Source organism: Terrapene carolina, unplaced genomic scaffold, assembly GCF_002925995.2.
Source record: "Terrapene carolina triunguis isolate 2854851 unplaced genomic scaffold, T_m_triunguis-2.0 Scaffold374, whole genome shotgun sequence".
NCBI classification, from domain to species: domain Eukaryota; kingdom Metazoa; phylum Chordata; order Testudines; family Emydidae; genus Terrapene; species Terrapene triunguis.
In genome coordinates, this window is record NW_020664725.1 from 2,299,995 (window position 1) to 2,321,769 (window position 21,775).

At 53.5% G+C, this 21,775-nt stretch overlaps 1 protein-coding gene across 1 annotated transcript; it reads right to left on the reverse strand.

Moving 5' to 3' along the window:
• Nucleotides 1-5,276: 5,276 nt before the first annotated feature.
• On the reverse strand, nt 5,277-20,637 carry PANX3 (pannexin 3). The gene is made up of 5 exons (XM_024205519.1): nt 20,408-20,637; nt 14,803-14,945; nt 12,236-12,450; nt 9,340-10,007; nt 5,277-6,111 (listed from the first exon to the last, which is right to left on the reverse strand). The coding sequence occupies exons 1-5, from the start codon at nt 20,586-20,588 to the stop codon at nt 6,044-6,046; spliced, it is 1,275 nt and encodes a 424-aa protein (XP_024061287.1). The 5' UTR covers nt 20,589-20,637; the 3' UTR covers nt 5,277-6,043.
• Between the last annotated feature and the right edge of the window lie 1,138 nt (nt 20,638-21,775).

Sequence of the window (21,775 nt, forward strand, 5' to 3'; positions counted from 1 at the left end):
CATCCTTTCTGTAGTGGGGGGCCCCAAACTGGACACAATACTCCAGATATGGCCTCACCAGTGCCAAATAGAGGGGAATAATCACTTTCCTCGATCTGCTGGCAACGCTTCTACTAATGCAGCCCAATATGCTGTTAGCCTTCTTGGCAACAAGGGCACACTGTTGACTCATATCCAGCTTCTTGTCTACTGTAATCCCCGGGTCCTTTTCTGCGGAACTGCGGCTTAGCTAGTCGGTCCCCAGCCTGTAGCAGTGCATGGGATTCTTCCGTTCTAAGTGCAGAACTCTGTACTTGTCCTTGTTGTACCTCATCAGATTTATATATGTCCTAATAATTATTTGACCCTCTAATGTAACTATAAATGTTTTCCATATCCATGTAAACATTCAGTTCTCTAAATATTGAGTCCTGCTAAGCTCTTGGCCTTAGTGATATCTCGTGGCAGTGAGTTCCATTGTTCAATTATGCTGTGGGGTAACAGTGCACTTTACCCTGTCACTGTGCCACAGGCTGTGCCTGGAAGTTGGTGTCCTGGCACTCTCTGTGTAGATTTAGGTAGCATCTGTAGCCTGTGTGGAGGGCTGCAGCCTGTAAGAAACTCCATCACGTTCTCCGGGACAGTAACTGGGCAAAGTCCGTTGGGCATTGCCAGGTGGCTCTCTAACCTGCTGTGACATTATATGATTAAAATATGACCACGTAGATCATTGTTGCTACCACGGTTACATAATTGCAACAAATCTTGTACAAAATAGGTGTCAATGGAAACGTTATGATTCGCGGACTATGATTATCCTATTTGTATGCATGTATCGTTGTTGTGTCTGACGTTACGAATATTGACTATGTACCTGTATTTCAAATGTGTTTGCTCCTGGGCAACACCCACAGGGTATCAAGTATCAGAGGGGTAGCCGTGTTAGTCTGGATCTGTAAAAAGCAACAAAGAGTCCTGTGGCACCTTATAGACTAACAGATGTATTGGAGCATGAGCTTTCGTGGGTGAATGCCCACTGCATCTGACGACGTGGGCATTCACCCACGAAAGCTTATGGTCCAATACATCTGTTAGTCTTTAAGGTGCCACAGAACTCTTTGTTGCTACCCACAGGGTAGTTTGCATCCACTCTAGCCAGCACATTGTGAAGGGACTATTCTAGTTGATGGCCCATCAACAAACACAAGACCATGGAAGAAGCTTATTCCCGCCTGCTGGACTTTCTAGCTAGAATATGGGCAATGGCTCTGCTATGACTCATCGAAGCATGCAAGGGCATGTGACTAGATCATGTGGTACTGAACTCCATCGTGTGCCTGTGCTTTCCCACAAACTGTGCTGAAGGCTTTGCTTGGAACAATGAGTTTCCCGCCACATGGCAGAAGCTATAAAAGGCCCTGCAAGCATCTCCATTGTTCCTCTTTCCTGCTCTGATCTGTGGACTATGGACTTATACTGATGGGAGCATTCTAATCAAGGGACTGAGGACCTTCCAGTGATTTGGGAGCAACCAGAGACTTGACTTAAGCCAGCAGTTTATGCCATCACTGCTTCAAGCCTGATCCAATTATTGATATGCAATTATTGTATGTACTTGATTCCTTTAACCAATTTTAACTCACCTCTTTCTTTTTATAAATAAACCTTTAGATATTCGATACTAAAGGATTGGCAACAGCGTGATTATGGGGTAAGATCTGAGTTATATATTGACCTGGGTATGTGGCTGGTCCCTTGGGATCAGAAGAACCCTTTGGTTGATGAAATTGGTTTTAAATATCTACTCATCATTGTCTAGTGTCTGGGTGTTGACCCAAGGACTGGAATACCTAAGAAGGTTGCATTTCTGACTTCTTGTTGTCCAGTGTTGTGAGTCAGTTTCCTTTTGTTGCTGGTTTGGTATATCTTGTGGGAGAATAATCACCAATTAGGGTTGCCAACTTTCTAATCGCACAAAACCGAACACCCTTGCCCCACCCTCTGCCCCAAGGCCCAGCCCCTTCTCCAAGGCCCTGCCCCCCACTCACTCCATCCCCCCCTCCCTCTGTCGCTCGCTCTCCCCCCACCCTCACTCACTTTCACTGGGCTGGAGCAGGGAGTTGGGGTCTAGGAAGGGGGTGAGGGTTCTGGCTGGGGGTTCAGGCTCTGGGGTGGGGATGAGGGGCTTGGGGTGCAGAAGGGGGCTGGGGTTGAGGGGTTTGGAGTGTGGGAATGGGTTCCAACCTGGGGCAGGGAGTTGAGGTGTGGGAGGGGGTTCAGGGTGTGGGCTCCATCCTGGCAGCGCTTATCTCAGGTGTGTCCCGGCTACTAGGCACAGAGGCAACCTGGCGGCTCCGCACGCTGCCCGCACCTGCAGGTGCTGCCCCTGCAGTTCCCATTGGCCACGGTTCCCAGCCAAAGGGAGCTGCGGAGCCAGTGCTCGGGGTAGCGGGCAGAGCCCTGTGGCCCCTGTGCCTAGGAGCCGGACATGCTGGCCGCTTCCAGGAGCCACGCGGAGCCAGGGCAGGCAGAGAGTCTGCCTTAGCCCCGCTGCACCACTGACCAGACTTTTAGCAGCCCGATCAGCAGTGCTGACTGGAGCCACCAGGGTCCCTTTTCGACCGGGCATTCCGGTCAAAAACTGGATACCTGGCAACCCTGGTTTTGGGGGGGTGTCTACCCTATTTCTTAGCCGTTTGTCCTGAATTTGGTATTCTCAAGTGTGACCCACCGAGGCACGGTGAAACCTGCCCCAATGGTTCCGGTGTGCAGCTGCAAAGGCCGATGGCTCACTGTTTGTTCCATGCACACTATGGGTTGCATGAGCTGGGACGGATGCAATATTCTGTTGCTTGTGCTCAAGCCAGCTCTAGATTCTGTTGGACCTAAAAGCGGTTCTGCTTTGCACAGTGGCACTGTTTGTGTCTCTGCCGCCACCTCAGATGTGCTCTGCTGACAAGTAAAATGAAGCACCGTAAACTCCTCCGGGGAGCTCATGCTGGGCTCTCTCCTTCAGCACCAGTAAAATAGCTTCCACAGACTAGCTCTAGCCCTCACGCCCCCTCTGCCACTGCCTCACGCGTTGGTAAGTGAGTGGCGCTTAGCGTCTGCCATTTCACAAGGACAGGCAGCATCTCGGGCTCAGCGCCGGGTTGCCTCGGCTTTGCTAACAAGCTGAGAATATTTCTGTCACGATGTCAGCTGGGTTTGAAGGGGCTAAGATGCAGGGACTTTACAGAGCAGAACCACCTGTTCATGTCATGGAAGATGATGTGTAAAGCCTTATTTACTCCACTTCAGTATTCTTCTGAGTTGTCAATCTGTGATGTAATTAACAGCCCCTCTAGATGGAGGGTTTCTGGACTGGGAGGTTTGATTAAGATGTATACTTTTCCTCCTCTTTAACTGGGAATTCCTGTGTAACGATTAAAGTTAACTCTATTATGAAATAAATTCTGTGCCTTTGTCTAGTGTGATGTAAATTATTGAAACGACAACTAATAATAAAGGGTTGGATTTGATTGTGCTTTTGTAACAGTTGATCTCCTTTATTTCCTTATGGACGATTCCTTTTCTCGCTGGCTTTTTTTGAATTGGTTATATCCAGAGCTTGGACATGCAGGTCTTTTGGGGACAGCATTTCCATTGACTTGGGTGGAAGTGAATATTAGTTATTTGCATTGCAGTGAGGTGGAGGCCCCAGATGAGAGCAGCGCCCCCTGCTGTTGGACACTATACACATGCACAGAAAGACAGCCCCGGTCCAACGATCTTCCAATCTAAGCAGAGAAGCAGACCAATGGGTGGAAGACAGTATCACCCTTATTTTATAGCTGGAGAACTGGGGCACAGAGATTAAGGGCCACGTTCTCCACTGGTCAGCACCCAGCACGTACAGCTCTTTGGAAACTGCCCACTTACTTAGGTGCATCAATGGGAGCTGAATACTTCTGGAAATCTGGCCCCATGTGGTGCCCACAGTCACTCAGGGTGTCTGTACCAGGCCTTGGACCTGGCTCTCCTGAGTCCCAGTCTAGTGCCTTACCCACCAGACCTTCCCCCTGCTGGATCCTATGACTTTAAGAGCAATGTCCACCAGGCTAGATACAAGAAGCAACATGTCACTCTTCGGTTCGGTCTCTTCCCCACCAAGCGCTGACCCCAGCGCCACCATTTTATTCTCTAGGTTAGTGAATAAAAGTTCTTGCTTTAAAGTATTTCTGAGTGCAAAGAGAGGGCAGCAAACCCACTGCCTGCTAAAACCCAACTGCCGAGAGCTGTGAATGCCAGCCCCTGCCACCGGAGAGCCCACCTAGCAGGGTTGGGGTGTTAGAACCCCAAGGGCTCCCACTCCATTGTGCGGAGCGGCCTGCTCTTAGTGGCATCCCTGTGGGCCCGTCTCCCCCCTTTTCCTCAGCCCTGGCCGCCCAGCTGTCTGGCCAGCCCTCTCCTGCTGGTAACTAGCTACCTATGGTACTTACATGGCCCCTCTTACCTGAGTACTTGAGCCCCTCACAGGTCTTTAATGGAGTTATCCTCCCACCACCTCAGCATGGCAGGGCAGTGCTGTTAACTCCATTGTAAGCTGCACAGACAATGGCAGAGCAGGGACCTGCAAATCACTGGCTAGCACACTAACCCCTGGCCCATCTTCCCTCACTAGCAGCACCTGTCCCCTGGTGTTTCCTCTCCACCTTCCCTGACATCATTCTGGGATGTATTAGCAGGAGTGTGTGAGCAAGACACGAGAAGTAATTCGTCCACTCTACTCTGCGCTGATTAGGCCCCAACTGGAATATTGTGTCCAGTTCTGGGTGCCACATTTCAGGAAAGATGCGGACAAATTGGAGAGAGTGCAGAGAAGAGCAACAAAAACGATTAAAGGTCTAGAAAACATGACCGATGAGGAAAGACTGAAAAAATTGGGTTTGTTTAGTCTGGAGCAGAGAAGACTGAGAGGGGACATAACAGTTTTCAAGAACATAAAAGGTTGTTACAAGGAAGAGGGAGAAGAATTGTTCTGCTTAAACTTGGAGGATAGGACAAGAAGCAGTGGGCTTCAATTGCAGCAAGGGAGGTTTAGGTTGGACATTAGAAAAAACTTCCTAACTGTCAGGGTGGTTAAGCACTGGAATAAATTGCCCAGGGAGGTTGTGGAATCTCTATCATTGGAGATTTTTAAAAGCAGGTTAGACAAACACCTGTCAGGGATAGTCTAGATAATACTCAGTCTTGCCATGAGTGCAGGGGACTGGACTAGATGACCTCTCGAGGTCCCTTCCAGTCCTGTGATTCTATGACATAGCAATAGCTCTTCATGGAGGCAGTTGTGCTGACCCCTGCTTCTTGTTTCCAGCTGCTTTTAAAGCCTGAGACCTACAGCTGGCAAGGGAGTGAGCCAGGACCATGTGCCCGGCCAGCTGGGTTGTAGTCCCCAGTTTAGGGCCGGTGGGTTCTAGTCTAGCACAATACTATCCTTCAGAGCAGCCTGCTTCCGCAGAATCCAAACGCCTTTAAAGCAAGAGCAATACACGGCATTTACTTTTTAATTCTGAACCATTTTCCATTTCCTCCTCTTAATTTTGAATATGCCTTCCTCAGCCCCCTGGGCCCGCTGGTACTCTCACTTCCTGTGGGGAAAGTAACGCCACTGCGATCATTTATGCTAGAGGAAATCAGGAGTATCTCCTCTGGCATCCGTAGTTACACTGGGGTAGAACTGCTATAAAACCAGAATTGGGCCCCACAGCTGCACTGGAGCAGCTGGACCCAAGAGAATGGCAGGGTGAGGATTACACTGGTCCAGATAAAAACCAGTTTCATGGGCGCTGATCAATGGATCTGACAAATAACTAGAGTCATGAACAGTTTCAGCCATGATTACATGGGTGGGATGAGTGCAGAGCCGATCCTGGAGCAGTAGCTGAGTGTAGGGCTGTGGCCTGAATTCACCCCATGGATTTGATTGTTACATTTGTTCATCGTCCTCTAACATCTTGTCATCTTTCAGCAGGGGAGCTGTGATCTTCCCATCCCTGCTCAGCAATCTGTCAGGGTCCTTCACTCAGGCAGAGCCAGGCAGGCTGGGCTTGGGGCCAGCATTTCTTTTAGCTTCTCCTGTGGGTTTCATTTCTAGATAAGGGGAGAGAAGAGAAAGTCACCAGTGTATGTGGGTGATAGAAATAAAGGGGAAAGGGAGAGCCCTAAGGGATGTGACCAGCCTCCCTAGAGCAGCAGCTGTGGCACCTGCTCCCCACCAGCCTAGCCCTCCCATTCCCCTGTCTCAGACAGTCGGGATACACTCTTTGCTGCAGAGATTGCTGTAGCAGAAGGGTCCAGCTAGGTTGGTACCCTTTGTCCAAGCGTGGCCACTTTGCGGGGCTCCAGGAAGAGGCATAACGCCCCCCGCTTCCCTCATTTCCTATCCCCCATGGAGTCAGTTCTTTGTGTAACAAAGGAGGGAATTTTCTCCAGCTCCAGCTGACACTAATGAGCACCCATACTAAAACACGAAGATGGCTGGCTCTTGGCTTTTGCTCATAGCCAGCAACAGGGACATACTACACTTGTATCATATCCAGCAGCAGTGAGTTCCACCGTTTAATTATACATTGTACCCAGTTTCCTTTTATCCATTCTACATTTCTTGCTTTTCGCCACTGCGGGCCCTTTGTTCTCTTACAGGATGCTGAGATGGGGAAATGGGGCACCCTCTCCCCCCTTCATTATTTCATTCAGCTAAAGGTATCAGGGGATCTCCTTCTAGTCTCTTTCCAGCAAAGCAGCCCCAGGTTTTTAGTGCTCCTGTTCCCTTCCACTCAGCTCCAACTCCCTTCTCTACAGTCTGGTTCTCCCCGCTGATGGGATCCAGCCCCTTGGTCACAGTTTGAAGAGTGACTGTTCTCTCTAGCCACCCTCACAGCTGTTACGTGGCCTCCAGGGGTCGCTCTGTACTATGGCACTGCTGTAAGGGCATCGGGAAGCTCCCTTAGCGCTAACTCATAGTCATCCCTGCTGCCTGTGGATAATCATTGAGCGAAGGAAAGAGCAACAAGGTATCAGGCAGGGATAGGATTTGAACCTGGGTCCCCCACATCCCAGGGGTAGTGGCCTATAAGGGAGGCATGGCTGCTGGTAAGGGTTGGGCTGCCCCTCCAGGATGTTTCTAGCCATAAGCATGGCTGATAGCTACACTATGTCCAGGTGACTCCTCTGAGCCCCCAGGATCCCCCTGCCTGCCGTGCTCTGCTGCACTCCCCTCTTGAAAGGAAGGGAGGCATGTCTGTTGCTTGCTGGTCATCCAGGAGCCCAAGCAGCTGTTACCATGGTGACTGGGCTGATCATACTCAGCATGGCCCTGGTGTTTTTCAGCCAGAGATCTCAGGGCACGGCCTAAAGGGGGATAAGGATCATGCTCCCCATTTTACAGGAGGGGAGACTGAGGCACAGACGGGGGGGGGGGAATCATACAGCCAATAATGGCAGAACAAGGACGAGAACCCAGGAGTCCTGGTTCCTAGGCCTGGGTTCTAACCAAGGACTGTATTGTCAGAGTGAGGGGGATGGACCGTCGATCGAGGCAGCAGCCCTGAGGCACAAAGGACAGCTCCTGCCGGTGGGGACCAGCTGCCCGCGCTGTACCCAGACAGGCCAAAGGAAGTCAATTCAAGCTGTGCTAGAGCAGGAGGTCGGTTTACAGCCACGCTCCGTTCCCTCCCCCAGAGCGCGAGTGGCCAGCCAGGCGTGGCCCAGTAGCGCACCCCACATGGTGCAGGAGCCAGCGAGCAGAATGGGGGCTGGGGAGAGAATTGGGAGAGAAGCGGGCCTGGAAATCAAAGAGCTCAGACCAGACAGCAGCTGCCCCAGGCCCAGGGGTGTGTGGTGGGAACAAGACAAGAGGTGTGTCTGAGGCCGCTGGTGCCTTTCGCTGGCCCAACAGAGAGACACCGATGTGCCTGGGAGACTTGGCTGAACCGTCCCGCCTCGGCAACGTTTGCTCAGGGCACAGGGGAGCCCAGGCAGGAACCCCGAGTTTACAGCCAAACAGCTAACCGAGACCCTTCGGTGACCCAGGAGAAGCAGGGGCACAGGGCTCCAAGCTGCTGCCCCATGGTCTGCGGGGTCTGACCCCCAGCAGTGGCCCCCAACGGGCGGAGCTTCGGCTCCCTCTGAGCCTCGCAGGCAGCCTGGCTTTTAAGCTGCCAGCTCTCCAGTGAAGCTGGTTCAACTGTTACTATGGCAGCCACCCACCCACATGCAAAATCCAGACAGCTGCAAAATCCCAGCTACCGTGAAGCATCCGCGACCTAGAAAGGTCCGGTTTGGACCTTCCGCACCAAGCCAAGAGGGGTCCCGTTATGCCCTGCAGTGGCCGGTTGCACTCTTGTGGTTCAGGGTTGGTCTGTGGCATACCACAGGTTCATTACTATTGCAAAAGAAAAAGTGGGGAACATGAGAAGGGCTGAGGGTTGTGGGGGGGAGACAGGTTCCCCCCTCTGCACAGAGCTGGGCAGATCCTGGGGATATTCCCGGGGAGTTTTCTGGGCCTACCCTTGTGCCCCCGGCGCGTTTGTGTTCTACAAATATCCCAAGCAGCTTTTACCCACCAGGAGCAAGTTCCACAATTGGAAGAGTACCTCACGCTCCGACATGGCTAGTCACAGAAGTCATCCAATCGGGGAACAGAAAGAAGATCACATGACTTACGTACCTAACATGCAGTTTGAATTTTGCATTCTTAATGATCTGCTGAGGAACGCCCTGCAATCTGGTAAGAAACATGGTTCTCGGGGGCGTGCCCAGAGGCGCCGACCAGAACGTATGCCCCACACAACACCCTGCCCCCCAGCTCGTCCGAGCGAATAAAGAAAATTGGGATATCACCAAATACGCTCGAGAGCTTTGCAGGTTTCCAGCAGACGGGGTATTCACCACTCACCTGGCTCTGCCAGCAAGGCTAGAAGCAGCAGAGGGATAATTGGGGTGGTGCAGGGGGAGAGGAGAAGTAATGAGATGCAAGTAAGGAGAATTGAAGATGACAGTCAAGAAAAGATCAGCGCCTGTAAACTCTGGAATATTCCCCCGAAGGAAGCGACGGGAGCCTCCTTGCCCAAGATACTTAGAACTAGGCTGAACGGGGCATGGAGGATCACCCAGTAGGAAGCTCTCCTGCCATGGCAGGCTGGCTACAGGCTAGGTGACCAGGTAAGATTTGTCCAGCTCTGACTTTTAGCAGGGGAAATGGAGGCGCTTTGCCATCACTGTGTCGATTTTTCATCGACTTCCCAGTCCCACTGAGATTTCCATGCTTTGATTGAAAGCAACCCAGAGGGAGGGAGGAAGGTTCCATTCGTCTCTTACCCAGGATCTCGCTGCTTGGAGGAGGAGGAGGGTTTCCTTCGGCCCCTGCAGCGCAGGCCGGGTGTTTCGGTTTGGACGTCTCCAGGCCGGCAAGGAGGGTCATGAAATCCACCACGGTGTCGATGTGCTGTGGGCTGGAGGTGACCTCCCTCAGCGCGCACACCGCGTTCAGCCTGCTGAAAGACTTGAGCTCCGAGATATTGGCCTGCAGGAACAGGAGGAGGATGTTCAGGTCGTTCAAGGGGCAGGTCAACATCTTCCTGCTGAGGAGGTCGAAGGCAGGCAGCATCTCATAGATGGACAGGAGGCGCTTGTCCCACTGGAGGAGCTGCAGCATGTTGTAGATGACCACAGGCGCCAGGAGGACATAGACACCCCCGTTGGAGAGGCTGATCAGCTGGAAGACAGAGAAGAAGACCAGCTTGCAGGGAATCACATCGGGGACCTGGGGCTCATCCCGCAGGAGCCCTGTCTTGATGGAGCAGCTGAATTCATCTTGGAAAAAGACGTGGAGGTGGAGGAATCCCAGGTAGAAACAGGTAGCAGTGATGAGGAGCAGCAGCAGCAGGTTCCGCAGCAGGTAGGCGCCCACCAGGGAGTGCGAGCGCTGTTTGCAGGCCAGGTACCGCTCCAGCAGCGGGAACTCAAAGTACCGCTCCCTGCGGGCCCTGGGGGAGAGACAGAGGGGTAGTTGGGGCCAGTTCCTCAGCTAGGGTAAATCAGGTCACTTCACTGAAGTCAGCTGAGGACCTGGCCTGTAAATTCCACCTCTAGCGTTAAATCCCCGGGCCCCTGATGCCAAGGGGATGTAGTGCTGGATGGATCAGAACACTGCCCAATGCATTAACCAGAATCATGGAACCAGAGGGTTAGAAGGGACCTCAAGGGTCATCTAGTCTAGCCCCCAATGTGACCTGACGAGTGTGTGTGTGTGTGTTAATGAATCAGTTTGTTTATACTCAGAACATGTTTTGATCAACTTTTTTCTCGTCTGTAGCCAACACATTTTAAGTAATTTTATTTAATAAAAAGATCCGCTTTTAAATGCTGGTTTTGTGCATGTAATTGAATTTTAATTTCCACCCAAATGGAGCATGACGCAAATCACAAGGAAAAAATTAAATCCTCCTCTAGTCACTAAAAATGGCAGCATTCACCCTTTGCTAGCATCATCAAAATGCAGAAATTAAGAAGCTGAAAAAACGTGTCTGGATAAAACGTAACCTCGTGGTTAGCAAAAAGTACCAGGGGGTTTAGGGCAAAGGCTGTTATCTCAATCCACGTGTGAATGGCAACCCTCCAATGAGCATCAACCTTCCTTTAGGAAAATAACTCAGAAGTACAAAAGCAAAACAGGATTAAAATCGAGGCTTTAAATCAAGGTTTCCTGCCGGCTGATTTCCATCATGATTTAAATCAACCCCCCTCTCCCCTCCTCCCTTCCAGTAGATTAACTGCAGAAGAGCTACATAAAGGGCCTGATCCTGCCCACAAGCCAATCCACCCCCCACCCCCCGCACCCCGTCAATGGGAGTTTTGCCTGCATACAGGCGGTGGGACCCTAAGGAAACCATAGAGATGAGCTTTGAAGTGCACCCAGCATAGAGCTGTTCATTACAGGAGCCCCCCCCACACATCCCCTCCCACCATGGTATCTGCAGCCCCCTGGCCCTCCACTATCAGCAGGAGCCACACTGTGCATGCAGCTTATCCACAGCTGCTTCCTGGAGAAGAAGCTAGAGTCATGGCTGCGGGGGTGAGAAGGGGGCAGGAAGCAGCGGGGGATGGGAGGAATCACATGTGGCCGTCAGCCGGGGCCCTGCACTGTTACCTCCCCGGGGGTCTCCTGACCCTAGGCCCGGCCCAGAGTGCTCTGTACCCCATTCACAGGCCCACCTCCAGCCCTGGGGCAACTCAGGCTCAGCCCCAGGTGGAGGGCGGCCCGTGCTGTGGATGGGATCAGACACACGCATGCCGGACCAGATTGGACCACAGCCCCATGTGGGGTGGGGGCTTCCAGGCACAGATCTCATAGAATCATAGAATATCAGGGTTGGAAGGGACCTCAGGAGGTCATCTAGTCCAACCCCCTGCTCAAAGCAGGACCAATTCCCAACTAAATCATCCCAGCCAGGGCTTTGTCAAGCCAGGCCTTAAAAACCTCTAAGGAAAGAGATTCCACCAACCTCCCTAGGTAACCCATTCCAGTGCTTCACCACCCTCCTAGTGAAATAGTGTTTCCTAATGTCCAACCTAGACCTCCCCCACTGAAAGGAAAGGTCAAGGAGGGTCCTGAGGAGATGCCATCTGAAGTTGCAGGGGAATACCAGAGGGGGAACAGTCCCTTTGCCTGACCAGGGACTTGAACCCTGGACCCTCAGATTAAAAGTCTGATACCCTGTGGAGAGCAAATCCTGCAGCCCATCCCAGGCCACCACAGAGGGCTCTCCACAGGGGAGGGAGTGGGGGCCCGGGTTATAGGGATCCACCACCCAGCTCCAGTCTGTGTCACCTTCCCCTCAGAGCCCCTGCGTGCTGAGGAACCCCCTCCTCACAACAGGGCGGGCCTGAGGGCAGTCTCGGTGAGGGAAGATCCTGGTAGCATGGCCTTGGGGGAGCTGGGGCTGGGCAGGAACTCCAGTGCCGACAGGTTCGGGGGGCAGAGACCTGGCCTGGGGCATTGGAGGGCCCCTCCTGCCTGGACCAGTCCTAAGGACATTCTCCAAGGAGATCCCTCCACCTTGCCCCACTGCAGAGCTCTCTTGCCCTGGGTCTCCCAGGAAAAGCGCTCAGTCAGACCCCTGGACCCGCTCCGGCGAGATGGTGGCTGAGGGACTGCGCACGCTGGGAGCGGGAGGAGGAACCCAAAGGGTCAGTTCTCAAGCCACTGACTCACTTCTCAAACTCCTCCCAGAAGAGCCGGGGATCCGTGCTGGCCTGGCGGACCTTCACCATGTGCTGCACCAGGCGGATGGAGCGGTTGTAGGACTTGTCCAGCTCGTCGATGATGAAGAGCAGGTCGCTGTTCAGTGCGGGCGCGGCTGTGTATCGCCACAACAGGGAGGGCAGGTACATGGCCACCGCGATGAGCAGCAGGGAGTAGGGGAAGGCCTGGGCAAAGGACAATGCAATGGCTGAGACCAGCTCGACCGGCGAGAGTGAGAGCAGAACAGCGGTCAGAACAGACTATAACAGGAGCATAAAGGACAAGCCGGGCAGCAAGTCAGGGCCGTTCAGGGCTGCACATTCTACTCCTGAGGGCATTCTGCGCCAAAAAATTAAAAATTCTGCAGACAATGTTTTAAAATTCTGCAAACTTTTGCAAATTTTATTTGTCAAATACATTTGCAGGCTCCAGCATGGCAGTGGGGAACACAGATCACTGGCTGCATAGAGGTGGGAGATCACTGTGCAGCTTCCCCCCGGGACACGGACTCAGCGGTGAGGCTGCACCTGACCCTGACACAGTGCAAGGACCGGGCCTGCCCCAGAAACACCGCAGGGCCCTGCCCCTCCATGCCAGGTGCACCAGGTGTGGGCAGGCAGGCTCAGCAAGGCAGGATCCAAGTGTGGAGGGTCTTAGTGTGGGGGGATCCAGGTGTGGGGTGAGACTGTTCTGTGTGGGATCTGGGTGTGGGGGGGAATCTGGATGCACAGGGGCTTGTTGGGAGCTTCTGGGTGCAATGGTAATGGGACTCTGCAGGGGGATCCAGGTGAAGGTGGTTGGGGCTTAGTAGGAGAGGGTCTCCGTGTAGGGGGGATAGAACTTGGGCAGAGGAGTCTGGGTGTGGGGAGCTCACTGGGGGCTCCAGATGCTGGGAGTGTGGGGCTCAGTGAGGTGGGGATCCAGGTGCAGCTGGTTGCAGCTCACTGGGGTGGGGATCCGGGTGGCTCATTGGGGTGTCCAGGTGCAGCAGGAGTAGGACTCATCATGAGGGGTTCTGAGTGCGGGGGGGTGAGGCTCGGCGGGAGGGTCCGGGTATGAGGGCGTCTGGATGCATAGGGTTGGGCAGATGGGGGAGCAGCTGTACAGAGATCCCTCCCCCTGCAGCTGAGGAGCAATGGGTGCAGGAAGCGGGGGTTGAGGGGAGTTTGCAGAGCTTCCCGCAGCTGGGGGAGAAATCTGGGGGTGGGTCTGACCAGCCGGGTCTTCCCCAGTCCCGCCCCCTGCCCCATGGTGATTTACTTGACTGCGGGCTGCCCTGGGCACCCAAAACATACTGCTGGGGAGGGTCACATGACTGCTCTGCAGGGAAGCAAAGAAATCTGCGGGGGACATAAATTCTACGCATGGGCAGTGACACAGAATTCCCACAGGAGTAACATTCAGGAGGCAGGGAATGGCCAGGATAAGGCTGAACAGCAGATTAGGAGCTGCAGCCCTGAGGCCTAACCCCAGATAGAATGATACCGAGCGATTACACAGCTCTTCCCACCTGACCATCTCCAAGTGCTTTACAATGGCTCATCCTCCCCATATTACAGATGGGGAAACTGAGGCATGGAGCAGGGTAGGGACTTGCTCTAGGTCCCACAGGGAGTCAGTGGCAGAGCTAGGGATTGAATCCAGTTATCCTTAGTCCCAGCCCAGTGCCCCATCCATTAGGCCTCCTTGGGGGGTGGGGAGGGGAAGCTGGACAGACCCAGGGGAACTTGAACCCCAAACAAGATTGCTCTCCAAATGAGCCTCACAGATCAGGACAATCCACTTGGCCCCTGGGAGCTGATGCAGGGTTTGCAGGGAAATAGAGGAGATCCTGGGTGGGGGATTCTTGGAAACGGCAGAGGTGGTTCTTGCTTCTACACAGAGGTGGTTTGTTCAGAAGCTCTGCGGGAGCTGCTCCCAAACACACAGAAGCGGCATTGAGGCCTCTCTGCCCAATGAAGTGACCATGACCATTTCTTTGAGATCTGGACCTTGTGCCAAGAGTCGCTGCCTTGTGACACCCAGGCTGGGTCCCTGCCATGGACTCTGCACGGGGCTGCCCCTGGAGACCACTCGGCAGTTTCAGCTGGTGCAGAATGGAGCCGCCTGGCTGATGGGCAGAGCTGGCTGCAAGGAGCACGCTACAGCAGAACATAACCACACCGACCCCCTAGTCACATCTGGAGCCATTTGGCCTCGATCCCACAAGCCCCCGGTGGCTGGAGCCTGCCTGTCAGGTACAAATCTCCCTGCCGCATGCCAGGGCCATGATGGAGATCAGCAGGATTCCACCGGCTGGGGCTGAGGGCAGGGCTTCCTGCTCTGGGGCAAATTGGTCTGGCAGAGCCCCTTAGGGTGCAGTGCAAAGGCCAGCCTGTCCCTCTCGCCTTTGGCTGACGGGGGGCGGGGAGCACTTTATCCTGATGAGTTGGGTTCTTCACCTGGGTCCCTTGCCACTGGCCCTGGAGACGCTGCATCGGGGGCTGATTTTCAGCCCCTTGAACTGCAGAGCTCCCCTAACCCATCAGCCCCGCTACCTTGAGAGTCCAGAGGGATTTGGCTGTAGTGTTTCCAGCAGCATCAAATTCATAGTGGATCAAGGAATCCCAGCAAGACGTATCAACGTATGCAGACTGCTTCCCTGTGAAGTTGGCGGGCGAGAAACAGCTGATCTGGGTCCCTGGAACAGAGCACGAGTGGTTACAGCAAGAGGCAGGGAGGAGCTGCTGGACCCACAGCTGGGGATTCCACCCACCACCATCCCCACTAACGCGAAACCCGGCTGCTCTGGAATCTCTGCGGTGAATGTGTGTCCAGCAGCCCCGTTCCAGCCCACTCCTCTCCCAGCCTGCAGCCACCCCGGCTACACTGCTCCTTCTGCTATGCAGTGTGGATAGCACCCCCTTGTGGGCACGGAGCAGCCAGCAATGCCGTGCTGTCAGCGCCACCTGGGATTGCATGGGCCCCAATTTTAAACTCAGTGACAACACAGCAACATCTCTGCTGGCTGGGGTCATGCTGCCTGATTCCCTGCAGGCTGGAGCTGTGTGTTGTCCACACTCCTCCCAGCTGCCTTGGGACTACACATAGGCGCCGACTCCGTGGGTGTTCCGGGGCTGGAGCACCCACGGAGAAAAGTTAGTGGGTGCTCTGCACCCACCGGCAGCTCCCCATGGCCCCGCCCCACCCCCCTGTTCCAGCTCGTCTCCGCCTCCTCCGTGAGCGCGTTGCTGCATCCTGCTTCTCCACCCTCCCTCCCAGCGCTTGCGCCGTGAAACAGCTGTTTCGCGGAGCAGGGAGGGAGGGGAAGGAGGGAGAACACGGCGCGCTGGGGGAAGAGGCGGGGCTGGGGCAGGGATTTGGGGAAGGGATCCAATAGGGGCAGGGAAGGGGCGGAGTTGGGGTGGGGACTTTGGGGAAGGGGTTGGAATGGGGGTGGGGCCAGGGGCATGGGGGCACGAGCACCCACCGGCGCCGCAGAAAGTTGGCGCCCCCGGGGTATCCCCTCCCTCCCTGTCTCCCAAACAGCCCATGTAACACAGTCGGCTGGGCACAACTCGTCTTGCCCTGGCCCGAAAAGGTGAGAGAGTCCCTGTGGCAAAGGCTCCTGCCAGCCCAGGAACAGCCTCACTGGCAAAGCCAGGCTTGGCAGGAAAGTCTGGCTCCAGCCAGCACTGAGAATCGAGCAGAACGATACGAGCGGTTCAGCGCAGCCTCGCTGAGCTCGTATACTGCCGTCCTGCCTGCAGCCACACCAATGCCCCCCTACACCTGTTCAGTTGCAAGGCACTCTGGGTACTTACCCCACCAGGGCCGGCTCCAGGCACCAGCCGACCAAGCACGTGCTTGGGGCAGCACCTTGGGGCAGGGCGGCGCTCGATTTTTTATTTTATTTATTTATTTTTTTTTATTCGGCCGCGCGGCGCTCAGAGGGGGGGCGGGGGTTTCGGGGGGCGTGGTGCTCGGGGGGGGGGGGGCGGGCGTGGTGCGGTGCTCAGAGGGGGGCGGGGGCTTCGGGCGGCGCGGCCCTTGGAGGGGGGCAGGGCTTCGGGCGGCACGGTGCTGGGGGGGCGGGACTTCGGGTTGCGTGGTGCTGGGGGGGCGGGGATTTCAGCGGCGCTCGCGGGGCGGGGTACGGCGGGGCGGCGCTCTTCTTTTTTGCCTGGGGCGGCAAAAAAGTTAGAGCCGGCCCTGTACCCCACAAACCACTGGCCACTGCAGGGGTGGCAGGGCAGGAGTGGTCTGGTGAGCTCCTATAGACCACTGGCTGAGGGATCCCTCTCTGCTCCGCCCTCTTCCCCCGAGGCCATGCCCCCAGGGACTCCACTAACTCTTCTGACTCCATGTCACACTATGTGCTCAGACTGAGCCACAAGCTTGCTGGTGGGGTTGATGCAGCAGGAATGCAGCTACCCGACAGCCCTGAAGCCCCCAGCTCCCCATCCCTGCTCCAGGCCTGTTAGTTTTGGAGGGGGCCGGAGGAACTGGCAGCTGAGGGGCTGGGGCAGTGGAACTCCCAGCTATGCTGCTAATGCAGCAGCCCCAGCCAATGGGCTACAGGTGGGTCACTAGCTGAGACGCCTGTTCTGCCAAACCCCAGGCAGCTCACCAGGCTAGACTTCGCTGCTGGTAAATGCAAGTGCAGTTGTTGGCTCAGGCCAGGCCAGCTAGGGTGACAGAACAAGGAGTAATGGTCTCAAGTTGCAGTGGGGGAGGTTTAGGTTGGATATTAGGAAAAACTTTTTCACTAGGAGGGTGGTGAAGCACTGGAATGGGTTCCCTAGGGAGGTGGTGGAATCTCCATCCTTAGAGGTTTTTAAGGCCCAGCTTGACAAAACCCTGGCTGGGATGATTTAGTTGGAGATTGGTCCTGCTTTGAGCAGGGGTTTGGACTAGATGACCTCCTGAGGTCCCTTCCAACACTGATATTCTATGATTCTATGATTTAGCTGCCATCTTGCCCAAATCATGATTTAGATTTGGACGGGGCTATCAAGCATTTGCTAATGAAGGCATTTGAGATAATCCTGTCCCTGAAGACGATGAGTTCATTCCCGTAACACCATGTTCTGGTGCTTTACATACACACAGAGTTAGCCACAGCTCTAACACCGTGAATAGCCTACAGAACGGTAGAGAGCCCATCAACTAGACTAATTCAGGAAACTAATAACCTGGTGGCACTTCAATCTATGTTATAATCAAGGAACAAGCCAGCAAAAACACATCTATTTTATTCTCTCCGACTCCACCCGGCCTCCTGAACATTAAGTCCAAGAACAAATTTCTGAGGCAGGATGGAAATTACATCCACAAACCTCACATTCTCCGGTCAGACATACACAAATAGCCCCACAAACACACGTGTCCTCTGCTCCCATGACTAGAGACCAAAGCTTTCCTGGCAGAAACGTTAAATCACTGGCAACACAGGAGCTTAGATTCACAGATTTTAAGGCCAAAAGGGATCTCTCCTGAATAACACAGGCTTGTTACCCCTGTATTGAGCCCAGTGACTTGTGTTTGGCTAAAGCATCTTCCAGAAAGCTGTCCAGTCTTGATCTGAAGACTAGAGAATCCACCACTTCCCCTGGTAGTTTGTTCCAGTGGCTGAATAGCATCAGGCCTCATACCGATCCCTACAGAACTCCAGCGGAACACCCCCATTCAATGAAGGTTCCCCATTAATAGCTACTTTTTGAGATCTGTCAGTTCGTTTCTAATCCATTTAATGTGTGGTCTATTGCTATTGTGGAGTGCTAAATTTTTTAAATTAGAATGTTGTGTGGTGCTAAGTCAAACACCTTACAAAAGTTTATTATAACTTACATACTTAGTTGGGCCATCCTGCTTGCTCTTTTTTAACATTAGCACAACATTAGCACTCTTCCAGTCTTCTTGAAGCCCCCAAGATTCTGAGATTTATAAAAAATTAATATCAGCTGGCCAGAGATCTCCTCAGCCAGCTCTTTTAGGACTCTTGGTTACAAGTTTTCCAGGCCTGCTGATTTTAAAGATTTTATCCCTAGATCTTCCACACTTCATAGCTTCTAATTTCTATCAATTGCTGTATATTTTTTTCCATTTGTTATATATTGCTTTCTTATTGCTAATTGCTGCGTTCATTTTGCCATTGAACCCGGATGACTGTTAGCCAAAGCTGCTCTCTTTCTCAATTGTGGAATCATGGCTTTTTGGCCACCTAATACATTCTTTTTAAAGAACTCCCAGTTTTCAGTCACAGTTTTCTAAGTTTTTCTTTCCAATGTCACTGATAATTTCCCTCAGTTTAGGGAAATGAGCCCTTTTGAAACACCAAGTGTTTCTATTACTGATTGGGACTGGCCTCTACTTGCTCATATCAAATGTAATCAGCTCCTAATCACCACCCCCTAGACAACCACCAACTTCAGTCCAGTGGTAATTCATCTTTAGTCATTAGAATGAGTCCAAATACAGTTACCTGGTGTTCGATGCAACACCCTTTGTGTTAGAACATCATCACCCATAAAAGAAGCTAATGATATTTTACTACTGGCTCCATGAGACCTCCAGCAGATGTCTCCCAAATTGAAGTCTCTCATAAGACCACAACTTTTCTGTCCACACAGTACAGTAAGGTTGATCCAGGGGTTGCTCCCCTGGTCCAGCCTGCCTTGTATTCATTCTCTGACCAGAGCCATAACTTGTAGTAAAAAATCATCCTGGTAGTTAATTACATAGCAATATGCATTTGGGAATATTTCTTCATCGTCCCAGCTAAGCAGTGGTTGGCTTCTGTCACGAGGTGAGTATCCCTCATAAATGTCTCTCCCAGCAGGTCTAATTGTCGAGGATATTCTTAATATTCAGGGAAACGTCTAACCCTGTTTTGGAAGACGCGTAGCAGGTTTCCTCTCTAACATCATGTGGAGGGGAGTTCCACAGGCTAAACACACATTGTGTAAATAGGCATCTCCCTTTTGATTTTACTAGATGCTCTCTCTCTTCCAGGAGCAGCAACTGAACCAACAAAGGGAACTTAAGAAAGATTGTGACATAACTCCCTTATCTCCCCCCCGCCCCCAGCAAGAACACAGGGCATGTAGCAGTGGGATGGACAGAAAGAGGTAGAAAGCAAGGAAGCCAGACCAAAGCCTCTGGAGGCAGAAACAGATCATCCTCCAAGTCCATGTTTAGCTTGAGGTTAAGATGCATCCAACTGTGTTATCAATGAAACTTTGTGTAATAGGATCCCAGGCCAAGTCCTATAACTGGGGAAAGAAGAGTCAATTCAAGCACTGTCAGCATCCCAGTGCTGGCTGGGCTGGCTCTCCAAGGGGCTGCAGGGACAGAGAAAACCACAGCCTCTGAGAACATCCAGGGGCAGGAGAAAGAGAGAGGAGTGAGCGAGACCACCCATAACACAGGCGACCAGCCAGTGAGGTGCAATGCCAACCACATCAGCACAAGAACTGGGAACTCCCAGGAGAGAGCAGCAGCCGTTGTTTTTGTCAGAATTGTGGCAAGTTATGTCCAAGGTTATATGCTGGCTAAGGAGCGGTCCCACCACCACCACCAGCAGAACCCTACTTAGATCAGAAGCTCTTTGGGGCTTCCAGTTCTCTTGGCACAGTGCCTTGCACCATGGGGCCCTGGGCCATGACTGGGGCTCCAAGGCACTATTGCAACACAGATGATAAACACCACAGACTCTCCAGGGGAGCACAGAGTGTTCACAGGAACATAGGAACTGACAGCCTGGATCAGCCCGAGATCCATCTAGCTCAGTGGCCTGGCTCGGACAGCGACCAGAACCAGATTCTTCAGATGGATGAACCTTGCAGTGGCAGATGTGGGACAGTCAACACCCCATTAAGGTCTCACCCTAACCCCTAGTACTTAGAGGGTGGAGCAGGTACTGAAATAGCACAAGGTTTTATCGTCCTTCTGAAACTCTTCCACACCCCCAGAACTCTGACTAGTTGCCCATAAACACCCCCTCACTCCTTGAACCTTCCATGTACCTGTGATGCATCAGCAGAACTAGAGCCAGGGGAAGCCAGTGGGGTCCATGCTGCATACCCTGCTCCTTCCCTAGATCTTTCTACCCTTAATGCTGATCTAAAACCAGTCCTGATAACACACCACCCTGCAACTTACCCGTGGAAAACTCCCGCGCGAACGCCAGGGACACCAGAAACAGGGGCAGCCCCACCGTGACGAACTTCACAACGCGGTCGCTCGGTAACTCCAGGCGAAGGCCTTTGGCTCGGGAGCCGCTCGGTTCCGGGAGCAAAGCATCAGAGAGCATGTACTCGGCCGCCGTGTGTGCGATAGACATGACTCCGGGAGCAGAGAAGACGCAGCTGCTGGTGTTTTTTATGGCTTGATCCCGGCCGAGCGGTAGCTAGCAGGGCATGAGCACTTGTGGGGTTGAAAGCTGTATTTGCCCAGCATTATGTACCGGGCCGTGGTAAATGACAGCCCAGGCAGTGCACCATGTGCATTGCTAATTACAAGGGAAGCCTTTTCTCTAGGAAAGTTACAAATAGCCTTCCCTCAAATTGAGCAGCCAGAGGACCGCACTGATTGCTGGGCCCTGGCGTGCCTCACCCAGCCACAGGCAACCCCATGAAAGGCTGCGTCCTTGTGGTTTTACAGCCCTCTCTCATAAACAGATTTATTTCTAGCAGCGATTTTAAGGGGCGTGGGGCTGCTGGGCTATTTTCGCATCCAGTAATGAGCAGGAGGGTTGGAAGGGAGGCACGATCCCACCCCCAGCTCCCATGCCTGGGGGGTGGGGGATGCACGCACGTGTCAGCTGTAATGACCTCTGACACTGGCTGCGAGGTGAGTGATTCTCAGCCAGGCGGATCCCCAGCCCTGTGGGCAGCCATTAGTGGCACGCTACAGAGAGGCCTTTCTAGGGCCTGACACCGCCCCGGGCACTGCAGGGCTGCAAGGCGAGGATGGTAGGCGTTCGACCAGGCCAAGCCCCAGACTCCAGTAGACACTCTCATGTGCACCTACCCGAGGGAAGGGACACCGCTGTGCTGTTCAGGGGAGACACTGCTGAGCACAAGAGCTGACGGCCCCTCAGGGGAGGCAGAGAGGAGCGGGCAAGGAAACCTTACTATGGATCTGCAGATCTAGTGCGTAGGGCAGATTTTCAAAGGTATCGAGGTACCTCACTCTCACCGATTTTTAAACATCTTTAAAAATCTGGGCCTTGGTGCCTATCGACGCCCCTCCAGGTCCAGCCTCTTCTCCAGAGCCAGCAGCCTTTGACCTGTGACTCTGCCTCTAGAGGTCCCAGTGGGGTCTTTTCCACACCGTTTCCTCCTGCTCGTTGCATGGGCAGTTGTACTCTTTCAGGGACAGTAGCCCCGGTAGCAATCCCACTGCCCGCTCCCCCTGCTCAGGTGGCCCATGCCTGACCCAACTTGGTGCAGCACTTTGCCTAGTTAAGTTCAGTGACAGGTCCCTTGCTCCCTCACCCTCATCCTGGGAAGAGCCGCACCTCCAAAC